This window comes from Protomyctophum bolini (assembly GCF_963924005.1).
Source record: "Protomyctophum bolini genome assembly, chromosome: 19".
Lineage (NCBI taxonomy): Eukaryota > Metazoa > Chordata > Actinopteri > Myctophiformes > Myctophidae > Protomyctophum > Protomyctophum bolini.
Window position 1 is genome coordinate 28,955,926 of NC_137880.1, and position 19,496 is coordinate 28,975,421.

General features: G+C 41.2%; 4 protein-coding genes across 4 annotated transcripts in view; 2 read left to right on the forward strand and 2 right to left on the reverse strand.

The window, feature by feature from the left end:
- The window catches only part of sesn1 (sestrin 1), a 61,994-nt gene extending 55,608 nt beyond the window's left edge, over nt 1–6,386 (reverse strand). The window contains exons 1-2 of the mRNA XM_080790471.1: nt 6,329–6,386; nt 5,110–5,593 (exon numbers count right to left, since the gene is read on the reverse strand). Of these exons, the coding sequence (XP_080646597.1) occupies nt 5,110–5,553 (444 nt within the window). The 5' untranslated portion in view covers nt 5,554–5,593; nt 6,329–6,386. The remainder of the gene's footprint in view (nt 1–5,109; nt 5,594–6,328) is intronic.
- A 726-nt stretch (nt 6,387–7,112) lies between these two features.
- On the forward strand, nt 7,113–12,683 carry cep57l1 (centrosomal protein 57, like 1). Its single transcript, XM_080790475.1, has 11 exons — nt 7,113–7,285; nt 7,854–8,028; nt 8,734–8,916; nt 9,061–9,182; nt 9,527–9,643; nt 9,737–9,814; nt 10,022–10,102; nt 10,190–10,270; nt 10,638–10,894; nt 11,046–11,190; nt 11,625–12,683. Exons 1-11 carry the CDS (start codon nt 7,265–7,267, stop codon nt 11,814–11,816), a joined length of 1,452 nt encoding a protein of 483 aa, XP_080646601.1. The 5' UTR covers nt 7,113–7,264; the 3' UTR covers nt 11,817–12,683.
- A 445-nt stretch (nt 12,684–13,128) lies between these two features.
- Nucleotides 13,129–13,836, reverse strand: LOC308333939 (general transcription factor IIF subunit 2-like; the record flags this gene model as incomplete). Its single annotated transcript, XM_080790476.1, has 1 exon — nt 13,129–13,836. The coding sequence occupies one exon, from the start codon at nt 13,834–13,836 to the stop codon at nt 13,129–13,131; it is 708 nt and encodes a 235-aa protein (XP_080646602.1).
- A 1,459-nt stretch (nt 13,837–15,295) lies between these two features.
- Nucleotides 15,296–19,014, forward strand: ppil6 (peptidylprolyl isomerase (cyclophilin)-like 6; the record flags this gene model as incomplete). The annotated part of the gene is made up of 8 exons (XM_080791458.1): nt 15,296–15,373; nt 15,487–15,582; nt 15,922–16,113; nt 17,036–17,098; nt 17,330–17,462; nt 18,285–18,344; nt 18,455–18,594; nt 18,907–19,014. The coding sequence occupies 8 exons, from the start codon at nt 15,296–15,298 to the stop codon at nt 19,012–19,014; spliced, it is 870 nt and encodes a 289-aa protein (XP_080647584.1).
- Nucleotides 19,015–19,496: the final 482 nt, after the last annotated feature.

Below are 19,496 nucleotides of genomic sequence, written 5' to 3' on the forward strand. Positions count from 1 at the left end.
TTGTGCATTTGAAACCTACTTCTAATCCTGCCAAATAGACAGAGACTACATATTTTTATCAAAGGCCTTGATATTTAGGCAATGAGACAGGACGTAGTTAGCTGTGAGGAATGCCTGTATGGGTGCTCCCAGCACAGCTGAGCCTTAGGTAGATACCAGTACAATGTCAATGCAACAAAACGCCCTCAGGTGCTACTCAATAAGATGACTAGCCCCACAGACTACACACCAACTGCCTGCATCCACACACCCAGAAAGGCCAGAAACCTTACACATCCCCCCCCCCCATTACTGTCCCGTCACTTTGCAGGGCCTGGTTTCAACTGCAAATCCAGGGCTTTATTCTCCATCGTGTTCTCCATCCATAGTATCTCACTGTGCCAAAGGTCGCTGGCTGCTACAGCTGCCTCCCTCGCTCTCTGTCTCTCTCCCCCACCACCACAATTTGTCTGACCTGGTTTGAGCAATTGCTAGCAGTGATCTCCCATAATCCAGCAGATCTGTCGACAGTGTCGAGACCACAAGACCGAGGCCGCATTAAATCACAAAAGAAATTAAGTAGCAAAGGGACAAATACGTGATGTCATCTTGTGAGGGAACCCATAATAGGCCTATGTGAAGAAAGGAAGACATTTAGTTCCATCAAACGTCTCCTGACATCGTTATATCACAGCTCATAAGGAAACGAGGATATTGGTTTCGTCGCTACTGTAGAAAATAATTATGTGCGCCATGCGCAACCTGTAGTGCTTAAAGGTATGCAAAGTTACGCTGTCAAAAGTGCTTCATTATGGGACAAAGCATCTTCAATGCTATGTGCGCCACAGTGACAGCTGAACCAGCAAGCTTTGTCCAGAGTTATGACATTAACTTCCTCCTGTTGGATTTATCCAACACTTGTATAAAATATCCAATGTTGGCCAGGGCACACAATCTATAAGGAGAAGGACATCAGTCATGCATGCTGATTGGATCATCCCAATTGCTGCAGCCCCTCTCTGCTGCAAGTCTCTTAAAAAGCTGAAAATAATTAATCAAACAGTTTACTGTTTGCATTATTTGGTGGGGGGCCTTTTTCCTCCGGTGCCCCTTCATTGTAAATATAAAACAGCCCCTAACATAATTGATTTGTTCTTCACAGCATATTGATGTTACTTAATATGGAGTTCAAGTGGAAATCGACCCATAGCCTAAGCCACGTAAGACAATTTATTTGTTTTGCTTTTGTTTACCAATTAAATCATCTGTGTATTTAAAAACAGCAGACATTTCTCTTTTTATTTATGTAAATCTGAGCCAATATGCTCCTGTTTCTCCCCCCATTAGAGGAAATGCTAGTAGAATTTATATTCAATGCTTCTCATCTTTTCATCTGTGAAATACGTGATGATGGCCTAGTCATTAGCTATTTCAGAAACATCTTACAATACGCTTACTGACTTTATCTTACCGGTATTTGAGATCCTCAGTGTTAATTTAACTCAGTAAGATTCGATTCAAATTAGATGGAGGATTTGAATGATGCCACCCACGACTGACAGATAGTTACCGGTAGATAGAAAAATAGCAGCAGATAGATAACAATAGACAGAGACATACAGACAGACAGCTATAATATATTACCGGTATATGTATTAGACATCACATTGACTACTGTACCTAAGATATGGCCCTGCCCTGTGGATCACATGTACTTGTTCCATTGGGTGGAATTGGTTTTAATTCAACTTGAAATTAAGCCTATCTGGTATTTGTAATGACTTTGCCTACAGTTCATCAAGTCCAACAATGTAGGCCAACATACGGTATGTGGAAAAATTCTCAAGAATCTCAGCAGCATCGGCCCACTTCACAACAAGAACAGGTTGAGCTTTGAGTGCAATTCTTATTCCAGTTAGGGTGAAGGCATAACACAATGGTGTAATTACATAACACAAAGAAACCACTCTCTGTCTCTGTCCAACTACCCAAGACTGGGATCCTTTCATCCAGGCATGGCACATGGTGGCCAGAGAGAACCAGCTGATGTAGTCTGCCCACCCCTTTCATAGACTTAGAACAAATACTCACTATTGTCTGTGTGTGTGCAGTGCAAATACGCATCTCTACACTCTTTATACATTGAGTGGTGATCAATAAGAGCCTACTGCCAACACCTGCTTACGTTGACCACGTTTGCAGGATTCCACGGATAAGCGATTTTGACCCCGGCATGTTCACCAGACCGGACCCTTACACAAGGACAGCTTGTGGGAGGCTGACCCCGTCCTATACACAGAACCCTATTTCAGGCTGTGCCCCCGTAACCCTTAACCTCTAGCACTCACCAAAACTGGGGGAACACAACACCGCAAAAACACGAGCCCAGAGACCCATCCCTGCAACTGTCATCACAGCTTGTTCTGCATATTCACAGGGTGCCTTGAAAAACAAACAACGAAAGCAGGCTGCTCAGGTTGCACAAAATGTCTATAGCGAGGAAACGGGAAGGACAAAGCCGTAAGCCTGATTGGTACTAAATGTTATTTTTTTGGGGAGACGGGCGGGGGGCCATTCAAGTGTGAAAAAGTTCAAAATCAAATGTTAAAAGATATATATTTTTTACATTTCTGCTTTATTATGATAATGAAAGGCGGGCAGAGAGCAGGGGAATGACACGCAGTAAAGAAGAGCCTGGCCAGCCAGGGGTTGAACCGGGGATATGCCGAAGAAGGCATACCGAGGAGGGGGGAGAAAAGAAAGAAAAACATAATACATAATTACAAACATTACAGTTTCTGAAAATGACCATGCCAAAACGAAGGATGTCAGGGTGAAAGTGGTTAAGCAAAATAGGAAAAATAAATAAATAAACAGTTATAAAATGAATGGAAACCCAGAAAGGCCTCCGAGCTAGGTGTAAAACTGTCGCTATTATTGTAGAACCAATTTCACAGCTGTGATCTGCAGAGACATTACATTACCACAAACAGGAAGTATTCCTCCAGCAGAAGAGGAGGGGTGGGGGTGTGGGGGCATTACCATTAGGCAGGACTGTCTGTGGTATCGAAGATTTCTCCTTTAATCAGCGGATCTGTTGGAATTAGTGGTCTGTCTGAACCAGAGCCCCCCTCCATCCCTGACAACAGAGGGTGGTTTGTGTGTTTGTGTATGTGTGTTTAAGTGTTGGTGGGCTTTAACCATGTGATGTGACCAGAGTGAAATGAGCTTGCCTCATAAACACAACCTTTGGCAAGCCTTGGGCACATGCAGCTTAGCATAATTCTAGAAATACCAGACGCTCTGTGTGTGCGCAGGGTGCGTGCGTGCATTGCGGTGCATTGGCAGTATTCTCTCGTTGCCCACTCCTTCATATAGCAAATAACAGCTCCACCAAATGTGACATTTCCAAAGCAACATTTTTTTAAATAACGTCCCCTTAAAATACGAGTTTGTCCAAATTTGTGTGGATTATTTGTTTGTTTACTGATTATTTACTTTGACTTGATTTAGACTTACCCTTCTAAGCCTGAATAAACACAATAAATGCAACGCATGGACGTAATCTCAAGCTTAGCCAAGCATAACTCCAAATACAAAGTAAAAGCCATATATATACATCCATTTATAATTCATAAAGGTTTTGACATTTTATACCAGATTTAAAGCCATATACTTACTACTTAGCAACTGTTGGTGTGTACTTAATCATTAAGTACACACCAACATTTAGCCTTAAATAATAATCAACATTTATTAATACTCATATTGACTAACATATTGTCTTTTTTTATTTTATTATATTCAGCAATTTAGCTACACTTAATCATACATGTGATGGTGAATCAGTGGTGATGACTTTAGTAGCAACACGTTTTGTTGAAATGACAAAACAGCATGTTCCTCAATCCAAGTAAGAGGAGGGCAAACAGACAGACATGCAATTCAAAACATTTCAAATCTACAGTATATATTTTGTTGACTGAGGTCCAGGAGTCTAAACTTGGTCCCCACCTTTTTTCTCTATACACTAAATCTGTTTGCTGTAATTATAGGCGATCTAGAAGCTTGTATAGATCTTATAATTTGCCTAATGTTCACCTACATGCTCAGAGTATGGATATTAGGGTTCATTTGGTTAAGTAAAGAAGTATTTTTTTTTTGCGTCGCTTCCATTTCTTTTAATTCAGACTTGAGCATCAAATTGAATGCAAAACATAATTTCTTACTTTTATGTTTGCATTTTATGTTTCACTGCTTAAAGAGAATGTCTATATTTCATTATAATTTGCTTACTTGGGCAACTGCAATCAGCTATGTGTATGGATGTGGTTTATGTAAGATATATGTGATCTTGACAAGCCCAGGGAGATGGTAGGGGGCTGTTAAATGGTGTCTCATCATCAAACTGCTCATATGTATTTTGGCAATTTGGCAGGAATATACAGCTTCACTGGCAGTGTTTGCAAACCTTATGAAAAGGTGCAGAGAGGAGCAGATGGCAGTGGAGCAATAGCATAAGCTCTAGAGAAGCTATATTAATATGAGGTATATTTCCTATACAACTCTATTTTACATGCGAAATGCTTATGGGAGTTTATTACATAAGTTGTCTCATTGTGAATTCTAGAGCAGTGGTTTTCAAAGTGGGGGCTGCGGTGGGGGCCAATTGGAATTTAATAAATAAATAAATAATTATTAGGCTATATAAAAATCACAAGTGAGGGGCGCTCTTATCATCGTACATCATCATGACGTAAAATAGACACAATGTCTATTTGCTCAGACACTGACTGACTGTCCATTCATTGTCAATGGGAATTTAATGTTTGTGTAGGACAAAGTTTGTGCACACACACACACACACACACACACACACACACACACACACACCAAAAGCTGGATCTAGGAGGGGCTAGTGTCCCTCAAAAATGTAATTTCAATTCAAACAATTCAAAGCATAGCTGTGCTCCAACATATTGTGAGCTTGTAGATTGGCTTATTTGGCTATTTATTTATTTGGGTTAAATACAAATTTCAATGAAGGCCACAGTCGGAAGCTATATGGTTGTTTGGGGTACCTTGGCACAGAAAGACTTTATGCGGCCCCTGTTCTAAAGGACGGCCTACCTGGACAGCTTGCAGAAGCCACACGAAACGCTCCCTGACGTCTTCAAAGGGACACCGTTTGGAGAGCATGAGGAGACGAGCCAGGATGTCATTCAGATCGTTGTTGGGGGAGCTGGGCGTTGCAGGGGACGAGGGGGAGCTGGGCGTTGCAGGGGGCGAGGGGGAGCTGGGCGTTGCAGGGGACGAGGGGGACGAGGCTGGTATGGGACGGATGTCCTCCACTCTCCTGTTGGGGGAGCTCGGCGTTGCAGGGGACGAGGGGGAGCTGGGCGTTGCAGGGGACGACGAGGGGGCCGAGGCTGGTATGGGACGGATGTCCTCCACTCTCCTCATCACTTCCTGGCGGATGTGCTCCATGGCTGCTTCTCTGGAGCTTGCATCCCGGCTACCCAGCCCGTCCCACCTCCCCAAGGGCTCCTGCAGGTCCTGAGGCTGTGCATCCATCTCTGCTGTGGGCCTAATTTTTGTGATTTCTTGTGGTGGGCTAAACAAACAAATAAATAAACAAATAAATGAATAGCTTGCACTGTGCCATTATCCCAAACAATTACATTCTACTCAAACATGTCTCTAATTATTGGGGCATCTTATGTTGAATAATAGACTCCCTCTCCCATCCCAAGGCATTGAAGGCAACGTGATATTGCGTGCGTGCGTGTCTGCATTTCGGCGTGTCCTATGATGATGACAGAGAAACACTGCAAGAATTTGCGGGATATTGGGATCTGATTTGGATAGTGGCGAAAAATGATTGATTCTCAAAAGTTCCAGTATGATTTAAGTTATTTTTTTTGTTGTGTAATAAACAACTTCAAGAAGGGGGAAAGGTCTGGCGTTAACACAATTTACCAGTTTGACAAGGTGCATAAATTGTAGCTATAATTCCCTATTCCCAATTTCAGCATGTAAAATGCATCAAAGAGCAGATAACGGACTGCATGGTGTTCATTCCTTCAATAATCACACTCACCCTATGTGATTCAATAATAATAATGTGTTAAGCTAAGCCTGCACAGTGCACACTTAAACCGAATGGTCCAATGATCCATTCAATATCTCTTTCCTTGATTCTCTCTCAGTCTCGTCTATGGTCTTGTCTTAAGGCTTTCAAGCTGCTTATGAAAAAGACACCGTAAAGATAAAATAAAATACGTAAATAAATAAATAAAAACCTTTCACAACAAGTAAAAATCAAAGAGTGACATAATGAAATACTCACTTTAAACCACATTCTTTGATGCAGGTCTTCGGAAATAGGACGTCTTGCCTCGGAACTCGTCCCTGGGCAGTAGCGATAGGAGTCAACAACTTGTGGTGATAAACATTTGATTGGCAGGACAAATACCCAATGACAACGTTTCTGAGACATGGAGGGCGGTTCTATGCCAACATGGACGAATGGATGTGCTTCAGGGCGTGGCAACGAGCCCAGTTGAAGGATTTATGGGATTTTGATTCTTCCAAAAATCCCTACACTCAATAAGTGGACTTCATATCGAGCTCTTCAAAACTACACCTCCCGTCACGCATTTCGATGTTTGTCTGAAATCAAGAGAGATGCTGCGCATGTAGGATATTATAATATTTATATCATTTATAATAATAATTTGTTTTGCAGCACCAGCAATCGGTGTAGGCTATGTTAGCTACCTGTAGATTCCACTGACTGACGAGTTGGTTGTGTGATGTACGGTAATATCTAGGCAGAGAGACCCAGTCCCCAGTATTTAATTGAATTTGAGTCAAATACCCCTGGTCAATATTTGCGTTAAATACTAGCTTTAAAAAATATTCAGGTCCAAATTATGTGTTTTCTAATACCAATAGATTGCTAAAATTTCTTTATTGAAATGTACCTATACATTTTCAAATTAAATTATAGTGAAAATATATGGCTCTGCTCTTCACGCCCCCTGTGAGGAGGGGACAGTGCACAGGCGGAACCAGGAACCAGTGAGCGGTAAAGAACAAGAGGAAGAGGGAAATTCAAAAGGTGAGGACAAGGCACTAAGCCATAAAGCCAAAGAGGAACCACAACTGAAAAGTAAACAGTACGCTTACGAGTGAAAAGAACATCGTCGATCTTACTAAACTCGGAGTCAGAGAATTGAGATAGGTTCGATCGTGTTGTTAAGTGTACCGTCTACCGTCTACTATGGAGACCAAACAAGACAAGGTAAGCTAAGCACTATTATAAATACATTATTACTAACGGCTACTAACGTCTGCTGCTAACAGGTCGCAATAGCTATTTATGCTAAATATGTACTTTTCGTATTAAAATGTAACTGTATGTGTTGCAAATTCATCAGTATTAAGACGAGAAGCAAATGTTAGTTGGGCTTGCGCAGGGCAGAATCGTAGAAGCATTTAGAAGGCTATGGACCAGAGCTACGCAGCTGGTAAGTAACCCTAACCAGGACCTGTTTTGTTGCACAAAGCAGTAATAACGTTAGCTCTAGTGTCTAGCTCATACTCATTATGGGTATGAGCAGGATAAACAAGTGAAATTGGAAGTGACGAAATAAATATCTTATCAAAATAGATTAAATAGGTGTCCCATCTGAACATTTATTTTCTGTTGGATCCCGGTTAGTTACTGAACAAACACTGACTGTAGCAATGATTAATTACTAGTACACAACACAACATAGAGCTTTAACCTTTTTAACAAAAAACTTTTGCTTTAACATAAAAAATCTCACTAACTTTTTAAGTTCTTGTCTTCTCCTCCTACTTAAAAGATTTTAGACTCACCCTCTAAGGACAGTTACATTGGGAGTTACTACGATCCGCCAGACAGTATTACTGTATTAACATCAAATGAGAGGGAAGCCCCTGTGTCCCCTTCCTTCATCATCAGAAAACAGCGGCCCAGTCCGAGGGTCTCGCTAACTTCAGCTGATCTTGACAGCAAAGGTATGGTTGCCTAGAATGGCCGATGTTCTAAGTTGATGCAGTGTGACCCACCCACAGAGATGAGTTCCTCCATGAAATTGTATTGATTGATGTATACGGAAATTAATACATGCACTCTGTAGAATTAGAATACCAGAAATTATAGCTGACAAACTATATGGTATATTTGACAAAATAATGTCTAGTAGTGCTGTGTTGTGTGGATATTTATTTTTCACACAATGGTTTTCTCCACTGCAACTGCCAAAAGACTAAACATTGGTGCAGGTTTAATTGATTGATTGAATATAGTAATAACAGTTTGTTAAAAAGTACAGAGGTACAGTTATATAATAACAATGCACAAAATTACAAAAAAACACATTGTTTCCAATGTGGTCCTGTAATGCTTAATTCTCTCATACTACTAAATAAAAATCACATCCAGTGTGAAGTGAGGGGCGCTCTTATCATATCATCATCCCCGACTTCTTACTGACCACCCGCTTCGGATGCCCTGACAGTTGAGAGTTGAAAGCCTCCTATATATACACACTTTGATCTAATATTGTCTATTCATTGTCAATGGGAATTTAAATGTTTTAAATGTAATGACAGAGTTTGTGCACACAGACTAAAAGCTGGACATAGGAGGGCTAGCGCCCCATAATAACTACAATAATGAGCAGGGTTGTCTTATCCTGCATTGCTTTTACTTATCTTCAGCCATCATTGGGGCACTGAAGACACTTCAAGAGAAGATTCGACGGTTGGAGTTGGAAAGGAAACAAGCAGAAATTAATGTTGATAGGTTCTCCCTGGCTGCTCATAATTATGAGCATGCCGCTGCCTCTCCCGCTACACTGAACGAAGCTCCCTTGTCTGAGACGGACAACTCTAACCAGAAAGGTAACTGATCCAGGATTTGACAGAATGTGGGTAATTTGAGAGATTAACTTATTTTTGTATTTTTGTTTGTCTGGATGAACGTGTAACAATGTACAGTATGTTTGGAAATATTTTAATCTATATAATCTTTATGGGTGTGTTCAGAGCTAGACTCTCAGCTGCAGTCTGCTGAGGCTCGCTGCCAGGTCCTTGAGAAGCAGTTGGACTACATGAAGAAGATGGTGGAGAAGGCTGAAAAAGACAAGAATGCCCTAGCAGAGAAACAGGTGAATCATTACACTGTAAAGCTAGAATTCACCACAAAATAATTCTTACTATAATATTGGATATCATATAAATGTCTCTCCCCTTTTTTGTTTCTTTTTGTCAAAGATTAAGCAATTTCTTGTGTTTTATTAATCAATGAAAGATTACCACTTGCACAGTACAGAAAGAATATTCATTAAGCAACGGTCACACACAACATTCCCCAGATGCGGGAAAAACTGCAATGTTATCATAAAATGCTGTGCTGAGCGTCGGTGAGCAACCGCCAACCAACCTTGTTAATAAGCAGTGAGCACTCTGTCTGTATATCTCTTTTTACGACCAAACCCATCCCCAATGAAAGGCATCACTTCAGAGACAGCGACTGCTAACCAGCTCCGATATTCAAACCCAATTTGAGAAGCTGGAGAACCTTGAAAAGCAATGCCTGAAACTTAACGAAACTCAGGCTTTGGCAGAGGTAACTTGAGAGTGCAGGTGAAAATATTAAATAACCCATACATCTGATATATTTGGAGACATTGAAATGAAAAGTGAATTGTGTTCTTTTTAGAGGAAGATTTCTGTTCTGGAGGAGAGACTTCTGAAGGAAGAACATGAGCGTAAGCTCCTGCATGGGAAAGCAGATGAGGTTAGCTTAACTACACATATGAATTATGAACACTCAGATCCGCACAAACACTGAGGACTCAATGTTTATTTATGACTCGATGTAAAATTTTACACAGAAAAATAGAAGCTGAGCGAAATAAATACAAGAATCAGACATAAAAAATAAACAACAAATTAAACAAGAAGACAATCTGAGGCTCTACTTTACAGTATTGTGTGTTCTCAGCTGCAGAAGGAGTTCAACGCCAACCTTAACCTGCAACTGTGTCCAGATGGTGCTGAGATCACACCCAAGAAGAAGAAGAGGGTATTTTAGTCACTTCGTTAATAACAAGGAAGATTATTGTTTGGGTGTAGCAGTGAAAATAACGTCTAAAATAATCTCCTACCCCAGACCCCCAGTTCCACTAGAAGGCAAAGACCATCATCACAGAGTTACACCAAAGGGAACCGAATGCCCTTTGTCGCTGGAACGGTGAGTCAATACTACTTCTATTTGCAATACTACACTATAATACTTGCAATCTCATCTCTTAAAAACCTACATGTTGCGCTCGGGTGGCACAGTGGAAAAGTGCCTGCCCTGTCTGGGGATTTGAATCCACTGCCCCGAACACAATTGGCCTGTGTTCGGGGGAGAGAAGCCAGGCAGGTAGAGTGTCTACGTACTCCTATGGACTGGGGTGGCATACCACAGCAGTGACAAAGTTGACAACACACAGTAATGTGTGTAGGGAGGAATTAATTGGCATAATAATTAAATTTGGGGTAAACGGCAACAAGGATCAGTGGACACATCCTCTGAGGCTAAGCTTTCTCTCCTATTCCCACCGTTCTTGTAGTCAACGAGTCCGAGCCATTCGGTCCACGCCAACCTGCAGAGCATCCTCCACATGATGAAGCACCACCAGCCCCAATTGTGTGAGCAAGTGCAGTCCATGCGCAGGTCTGGCTCCGGGGCCAAGAAAAGCCTCCGCAGAGCCCTGTCTGCCTCCACCGCCGCCTCTCACGAACACTCACCTGAACAAGCAACTCAGTCCCTGAGCTGTCTGTCCGACCTGCTCTTGGCCCTGCAAGACGAGCTAGGACAGATGAGCTTGTGAGTATTTATTTCTTATAGAAACAAATAATTCATTTCTATGATGAGGTTATTGTTTTCCTGCTGGTCATATCCCTGTACAGACTTGTGTGTGTGTGTGTGTGTGTGTGTGTGTGTGTGTGTGTGTGTGTGTGTGTGTGTGTGTGTATAGTGAGCACCAGGAATTGGTGAGTCAGATAGATGTGACGGATCAACGTGTGCACAGAGACGACCTGGAGAGAGAGCTGGAGGCTTTGGTAAAGAAGATGGAGGAGAAGTCGGCTCAGATCACAAAGCTCCGCAAACACCAGCAGACAGTACGCATATTTTTATTCAGTGTAGCTCAGAAGAATTCCCAAAGATAATCTGTGAAAAACAGACAACAAAACAAGGCACATAAAATGTTCCTGCGATAAGTAGTGTTGTCATAAAAAGTAAGCCTTGCAGAGCCATGAGGCGCATAGGGCAGGAGCCTGTCTCCTGTTTCTGTAGCATGAGGCAGCTTGATGTACAAGTACACATGATGCTAGTATATCGCAGGGACTTAACCCCAATCCAACCCTTGATGCTGAGTGCCAAGCTGAGAGGCATTGGTCCCATAGTCTTTAGACACTCCTGTCTGTGTTGTGATGGCTATTATCAATTCATGGCATGAAGAGAATATACATAATAATCACAGCCAAGACATGTGCCTGAACCTCTAGTGTATATACATTTCAATATTTTTAATTTTTTTTATCTATTGTTGCAGGTCCAAAGACTGACACAGAAAACCCAAGATGGTTCCAAGGCGAGTGACATCAGAGCACCTCTCCTGTCTCCTGTTAGGGCGAAGCGCCAGGGAAAGGGGGGCAGGGCCACACCGGGCAACCTGCAGCTTCTCAGAGAGACTCAGCAGTTCAACAGCAGGCTGAAAGAGTATGACCTTTCCTGGGAGACGTAGGAGCTTTTGAAGGACCCCTCTGTGTGCGCAGGCTTTCATCCCAACACTAGTTGAAACTACAAACGCCTCCCTATGTTCCTCACATCCTGTTTCATCTCTCACTGAACGACAAAGGGTCTCAGCGAACAGGCAATTCCTCTTTTAATCTTTTAAATATGAGGATTCATTCCAACGCCTTAATTGTGTGCCAAGGATGCAATCCGCTGACCAAGAGGATGAGCTATTAATTGAACACCTGCGTGTGCACAAGTACAGTCGTGTTACTGTAGGTATGAACTTTGACCTTGTCTTGGCTGAAAATGAATTTGCTTGCTGTATGGGACTCTTTGTCATCAAGTACATCCCATCTCAAATGAGAATCGCTGTTTGCTTGAATAATGGATTCTATTTTTTATATTTTTGTGAAATATAAATGTTATTTTTTTTTGCTTGTTTTTGTTTCATTGGCTTTACACAAAATTAAATTAATCACATATGGCCCATTTTTACTGCTGCTGAGTGAAACGTAGCCCCCGAGCTTAACCACATGGACCTTGGTGTACCTGTTGAGTTCCAGTTTCATGACATCCAGTTTTCAATCAATATCGAAATATTATTGAAGTGGTGAAGGTGTGGTGTTGGAGTTGGACTAATAACTGGGCTGAGCTCCTACTAGGAATTTTCTTGACATAATTTAGCTGAAGTTCCCCCACAGACATTTCTTAAATGATTACGTCAAATCTCAATACCACATCATTCACAGTCAATCATTTTTTCAATTAGTTCATATCACTTACGGTGGGTGTGTCACTGAGACCACACGATATAAAGGGTTCTGGGCAATGACCAATTTGAATACACTTCCCACACAGCGGTAACTTAAACCAAGTACATGAAATAAACCATAAACAAGAAAATAAACATTTACAAATGTTTATGGCAGCCAAAGCATTTATATGACATAGGCTACATACAGTGGCGAACTCTAACCTGGCATCACCAGACTTTCCACTTCGGAGGAAAGCCTTGTCAGTGTTACTAAATTGCTGTTTGATCCAGTCGGGAGCGGATGATATCTTACTGTACGTCATGTTGTAGTCATTGTTTTGTAATCATCAGGCCGGAACCCTCAAACCAGAACTTCCTTTACCTCAAACCGGAAGAATAATACCTTCCCAATAAAAGTGTAGTTTCGCTGTTTTCTAAAATACAAAATGAATATAATTGTGAGTGTGCTTTCCAGAGACTATTTGGCATCTGTATACCTTTGTTATCCCACAGGGACATTCTATTCTCATCGCAGTCTATGAGATTTGCAAGTCACGCTTTTATTTTAGTGTCTGTACTCCGGCCTGAGCTCCCATGTGTTTTTGTATGTTCCCTTCATATTGTAGATACATATTTCATGGAGGATTTCCTTCAAGTAATTCACGGGCTGCTTGGTGATGTCCACCAGGTCTTTGATGTTGTAGTATTGGTGCTTCTCAAAAGCAGAGAACAGCATGTCCAACACTTGCTGCTTGTCAGCCCTGGCTCGTTTACCCTCTTCCTTCTTCTTCCTGTCATATTCACGATTGTAGGCGTGGTTGGCTACAGGTTTGTAGTTGTTGGTGACAGCTTTGTCCAATTGTCGAGATAGCCTCACAGGCTTAGCGGCCTCTTCTATTTGTATCCTCATACAGTCTACTGGTCTGCAAGTGCATTCTGCTTTCTGCACCACCACTCCCTCCAAAGCTATTTTATCGGATGCAGTCTCAGTGAAGACAGCCAATGTCTGACCTCCCACTGACTGCATGTTGAATGGATGCTCACGAGGTGCAGACACTGAGGTGCTTCCTATGCAATCACCTATGGTTAGTCCCTCATTCATAGTGAAAGTCGCATCTTCTTTTCCTTGGTTCTTGACAATTCTGATTTTCCCCACTTCACCTCTCCCAGGAGCCTTTGCCCATTGTTGAGCCACATATTTCGGCACCTTTACGAGCCATACAAGAGGGTTCTTTTTTGCAGCAGTTAAATCAACATCTACTTTCTCTGACATTTCTAAATGTTCATCAGATGCTAAATCTTATTCTACAGAAGTGTAATGCTACACAGACTTTTATAAGAACAGCAATGTATCTATGATGTCAGTCTGGGTGATCTATGAAACCCATTTTTGGAGTTTCATATATGGTGTGTTTAGAACAATTTGAAGCCGACAGAGTAGATAGAGGACAGACAGAGGGACAATATTTCTGGATTGGTTGTTGTATGACTCCAGTGGCTCAGGGATTAACAGCGGCGGCCACAGGCAGTTCCAGGTGGCATCTCAGCCTCAGGGAGTACCAGCAGCGGTGGCAGCTCAGCTCAAGGGTTCACACGTACGGACGAGTAGGCAGAACTTAGAGAGAGTGGTGGCAAGAATGGATGCCCAATGAGTCAAGCAGAACTTAAACTTAAATCTTCATTATAATAGGTCCTCACTAATAATCATGAAACAATGGCAATTTCTACTCGGTCTGTGTCTCATAGGGGGCTGTGGGCAGTTCAGAAACCGTCTTCCAGTGACGACATCGATGGGGAATACAAGCTAATAAAAACTGCAGGCATTCTAGTCCTGCGAAAATGGAAGCCATCGTTCTCACAATAATGAAAATGAAAAACATTTTTAAATCTTGTTAAATAAGGAAATCTGTCTAATGATGATGTCACTGAAAGACTGTTTCTAAACTGCCCACAGCCCTATATGAGACACAGACTGAGTAGAAAAGAATTGTGCCATTTTATCATGATTATTAGTGAGGACCTATTATATGAAGATAGGTTGAAAAGTGGTGAAGTGGTCCTTTAACTGTAGGCTACTGTATGTCCTCAGATGAACCATTGGTTGTGCAGCAATGAGAAATATATAGTGGAAGGTCTAACTAAAGCTCATTACCCTGCATTTTGAAGGGTTTAAGTAGCAAGCACTGAGCAGTTATACTTATACATGCTTTATCAGCACAATACTACCCAGCTCGAGGCTCAGCTGAAAGTGCAAAAAGTCGCGATATCGCATTTTTCTCTGAAACTAGGGCGGTAATTAAGTGTGCTATCCATGAACGGATCCACAAGGTTCAGGGCTCATTTCTGCAAATACAATATTAACATTGTCAGCTATCCACACTTTAGTTTAGCCAAACTCGTCCAGCAGGAGGCAGCAGCAGGCTTTACTTGTAGCTGTTCCTCCACAGCTCCACTGGGCAGAGCTGCTCCAAAACACATGTACACTGTCGAATACGTTAGTAGTATAACCATTGCCAACGGCCTCTGTGCAATGTTTTAGTACTGTTAGTTAATCTACTTTCTACGGATTTGGTTGACAGCAAAGGTAGAAAGAAATGCATAACAAATTGACTTGCTAAAATGAGCTCAAAACAACATGAGACGTCATCTGAATGCGCTCAGCTGTTGCTATGGATACGGGATGCTTGCTTACAGTCCGTGCCGTGGAACCGAATGCTGCTGCCAATATAGTTATGCCATCCAATGTGCAAATAGAAATTGTCGGCTTGATTAAAGAACATAACTTTCATGTTGCCAAGAATGTTGCTGAGGTAAGGTTAGATACTTAGCATATAATGAATTCATGAAGAGCTGGCAAACAGCTTAAATCAACAGCTTAAATCACAATTAACTCTTGTATCTTCATTCTCAATCTCAATAACAGGAACTAAAACTAAAATATCCTGATGCCTTTTTGGATCCAAAAATTCAACCACTGTTCGAAAGTGATTGGCATGTCTATTTGTATAATAAGAAAATGGTAGGTACAGTAATTTTTGTTTGCCTTTGTTACTTAGTTATTATATTGATATATTTTATAATATAATTATATTAATTGTTATATAATCTCTCAAGACAGAACCACTAATATTTTAGGCTACCGAATGCATTCCCAGATAATTGCCTACAGATGATGACACCATCATTCTGATGAGTCAATGATGATCTCATATAAGCCTAATGGAAGGAAATGTATAGGCCTATTGCATTGCAAGAGATTTAGTCTATTCTGTTTTATTTTGCGCTGTTGTGTGTTGCGACATTGTTTATGAAATACTGAACCAAAAACCAATACTTCTTTAAAACATTCTTATCCAAGGAGCTGCAGGGGGAAGTGTGGCAGTTTTCCAGCAACCTGATGTGCTTTCTGAACGGCCAACTACTTGGTGATGAGAAGGACCTTGCCAGCTGGGCTGAGAAACAGTGGCAGTTCACTGGACACATTCGTCCACATGCATATTATGCAGAGCTCACTGGAGACTATTATGTCAAACATCTCCACAAGACACGGGTGAGTCGACACAACGGTCACACTGTCACATAACATATATACTATAGATAGGTCAAATGGAAGTCGGATGCATGAAAGCAGTCTTTCCTCGTTCACTGTTGTGTCTCTATTGTGTGTTTGTTTCCCCTGTTACAGTTTAGGTCATATTATATTATGAATTATATTTAGACACCTTTCCAATTTAGTCCAACAGAACACGTTATATTTTGATAATGTCTCGTTATTATATTTAAAATAAAATAAAATCACACCTGTGTAAATTGAGGGGTGCTCTTATTATAAAGTCATCATACATCATCTCATTCTGGCCAATCACAATTTGCGTCCTTACTTTTGTCTTCAATGTTTGTGTTTACACATGTTTGTGTTTACAAACCCTCAAACTGTCTATGGGAATTCACTTTGTCTTCAATGTTTGTGTTTACACAAACCCTCAAACTGTCTATGGGAATTCACTTTGTCTTCAATGTTTGTTTACACAAACCTCAAAAGCTGGACATAGGAGTGGCTACCACCACTCAAAAATCCATGCAATACTTGATAAGCTATTGAAACAATAGACATTGAGGGACACAAGCCCCACCTATGCCCAGCTTCCGGGTTTGTGTAAACACAAACATTGAAGGCAAAAGTGAAGATGGAAAAGTGAGGACGCAAATTGTGATTGGCCAGAATGGGATGATGTACAATGATAAGAGCACCCCTCACTTCACACGGGTGTGATTTTTATGTTAATGCATAACAAACTGTTTTGTTGTGTGGCCCTCATTGCTAAACATACATCTCTGTAGTATTGTGTTTGACCATAGTCGAAGTTACTATGGTACTATAATATCATGTACACATATTTGTAGTATTAGAATTATATCAAGTAAATTCCCTTGGGCTTTGACAGCATCTAACTATATTTATTTTATCACAGCATCAGTTTGTCTTCATGGACATTGAGATTCAAGGGGAGCCAGTAGGGAGGTTGCTGTTTGAGGTAAAGCCTGATTTATACTTACTGGTAATTGTATGACGCTTCATGTGCCAAAATAGCAGCTCACTGTCTGTACTCTGTCGTACAACAAATTTACAGATTTTCTCATTGCATTAATTCAACACTCTGAAATGTGTAATCTGTTCTATCCAGGCGTGAATTAATTTTAACAAGTAAAGCCAACTAGACAATCTCCCAATTTGTATCTCATCACATTACCATGCATCTCCCCAGCTGTTCTCAGATGTGTGTCCAAAGACTTGTAAGAACTTCCAGGCCCTGTGCACAGGAGAATGTGATCTCATGCTATGCTACAAGGGCTCTGTGTTCCATCGTGTGGTACCTAGTGGCTGGGTACAAGGTGGAGGTATGGTTCATAAGCCATTATTGTCTTGTGTGTAATGTAGTTTTTGTTTTTCATTATTGCATTTACATAATGTTTGGATGGCTGCCCTACGTTTAATTGGCTATTGATCTTCTTGATAGCACTATTCGTATTTAACTGTTGACACATTTTGACAACTTTTTGAGTGGGGCAACCACTCCTATAGCTATGTGTGTCCCTGGCTGTGACCGAGCACGAAAATAGCGTTTGGTTGGTTTGCACCACCACGTGTCACTGTTGCGCAGCCTAACACACACACACACACACACACACACACACACACACACACACACACACACACACTGTATATATGATGATTTTGGGTGTGTGACAGTACAGTACAGTAGAGGGACCCCCTGGGGACCCCCACACGGTAACTCTATCATTTCTCGACCGTTTCGGGCGGCTTGCCGGAACCAGGTCGGCACCCTGGGCACGTTCCTGTGGGTCTGGAACTTCTGGGGACCCCCACACAGAGTTGCACGACTTTTTATTTAACACAATGTTTTTATTAAATTGTTAAATTATGATATTATCAAACATACAGAAAATATCAGACAGTATACGTGAGGAAGAGGAAATGCATGCATGTATTTAAGGTAATTCACTCCGACCAAAAGTAGGAATATAATAGGCCTACATGCCAGCAATTAAAATGAATGACCAGAGGGGGATTATTGGGGATATCAAAGGTACAGTATAGGCCACGGATAGGCATGGATTATCTCCCCGCCAGCATATTGAACCTTGTGTTTGTTGTACATAAGGAATGTAACGACCTCACCTAATGCCTTTCTTTAATAGATGTTTCACCAGAAGGAAAGGGCAATGGAGGGGCGTCAATCTATGGACCGATCTTTGAAGGTGCAGATACAGAGAGAGCTTGGACATCTACTGCACAACCCTGTGAATTCAATGTACTTGTTTACAGTATGTATATTGTCTATAAGCGTATGTGTTCTCTCTTACTTTAGATGAAAGCTTTGCAGTTTCGCACACTAAGCGTGGCATTCTTGGAATGGCCAACCAGGGTCGCCATAGTAACGGATCCCAGTTCTACATCACTCTGCAGCCGTCTCTGTGGATGGACACGAAATATGTTGCCTTTGGGTTTGTGCGTGTGATTTGTAACTTTACAACTCTCTGGTTACGCTTACGCATCATATCGATTCAGATTAGGGGTCAATTTAATTGATTCTAAAAGAAAATCAATCATTGATGTTAAAAAAAAATCTATTGGGGAAAAAGAGGGGTAAAATAATTGTCTAAGAATAATCTTGAAGAAACTAATCGGTAGTACTACTACTAATTCAGATTAGCCCTCACACAATTTTGACAAACGATTAATATCAAATGTCAATGTATATGAAAACTACAGTCAGTTCTTGGTGATATAAACACTGTGTCTTTGTATTTTTCCAGTCAGGTGGTAGAAGGCACAGACGTACTGAAGAGACTAGAAGGGGTTCCAACCTACAATGAGAGACCAAAAGAGGAGTGTAAAATTGCAGACTGTGGAGCATTTGCACCATAATGTTTCATCGAATAGTTTTATTGTCTGTCTCATTTAAGATGAAAAATGTGTTATGTCAAATAAATCTTTGTGTGAATTTGAGAAATGACGTTTGGAGTTTGTTTGATTTATTTATTTTACAAATAAGTTAGAAGTGTGTGTGTGTGTGTGTGTGTGTGTGTGTGTGTGTGTGTGTGTTTGTTTACAAACCCCCCCCCCCCCCCCCATGACTTTACAGAAAGTCAGTTGAGAAAGCTGACTTTCTGTATTAAAAGTAGCCCTAGAATGCAGGTGTTATTGAACATCATTCTCATTCTAGAGCTAGGATCAAAGTAGCCCTAGATTTAGTGAAATGTGATGCTGTGAAAGTGAAATGCATGTAACATCAGCCATTCTAGCTAGGACCAAAGTAATGTGCAAGTGCCAGAAAAGGACATTATTATTATTATTATTATTATTACTACTAAGCTAAGCAGTTATTTCTTGATTGGCCTGCAGTAGCT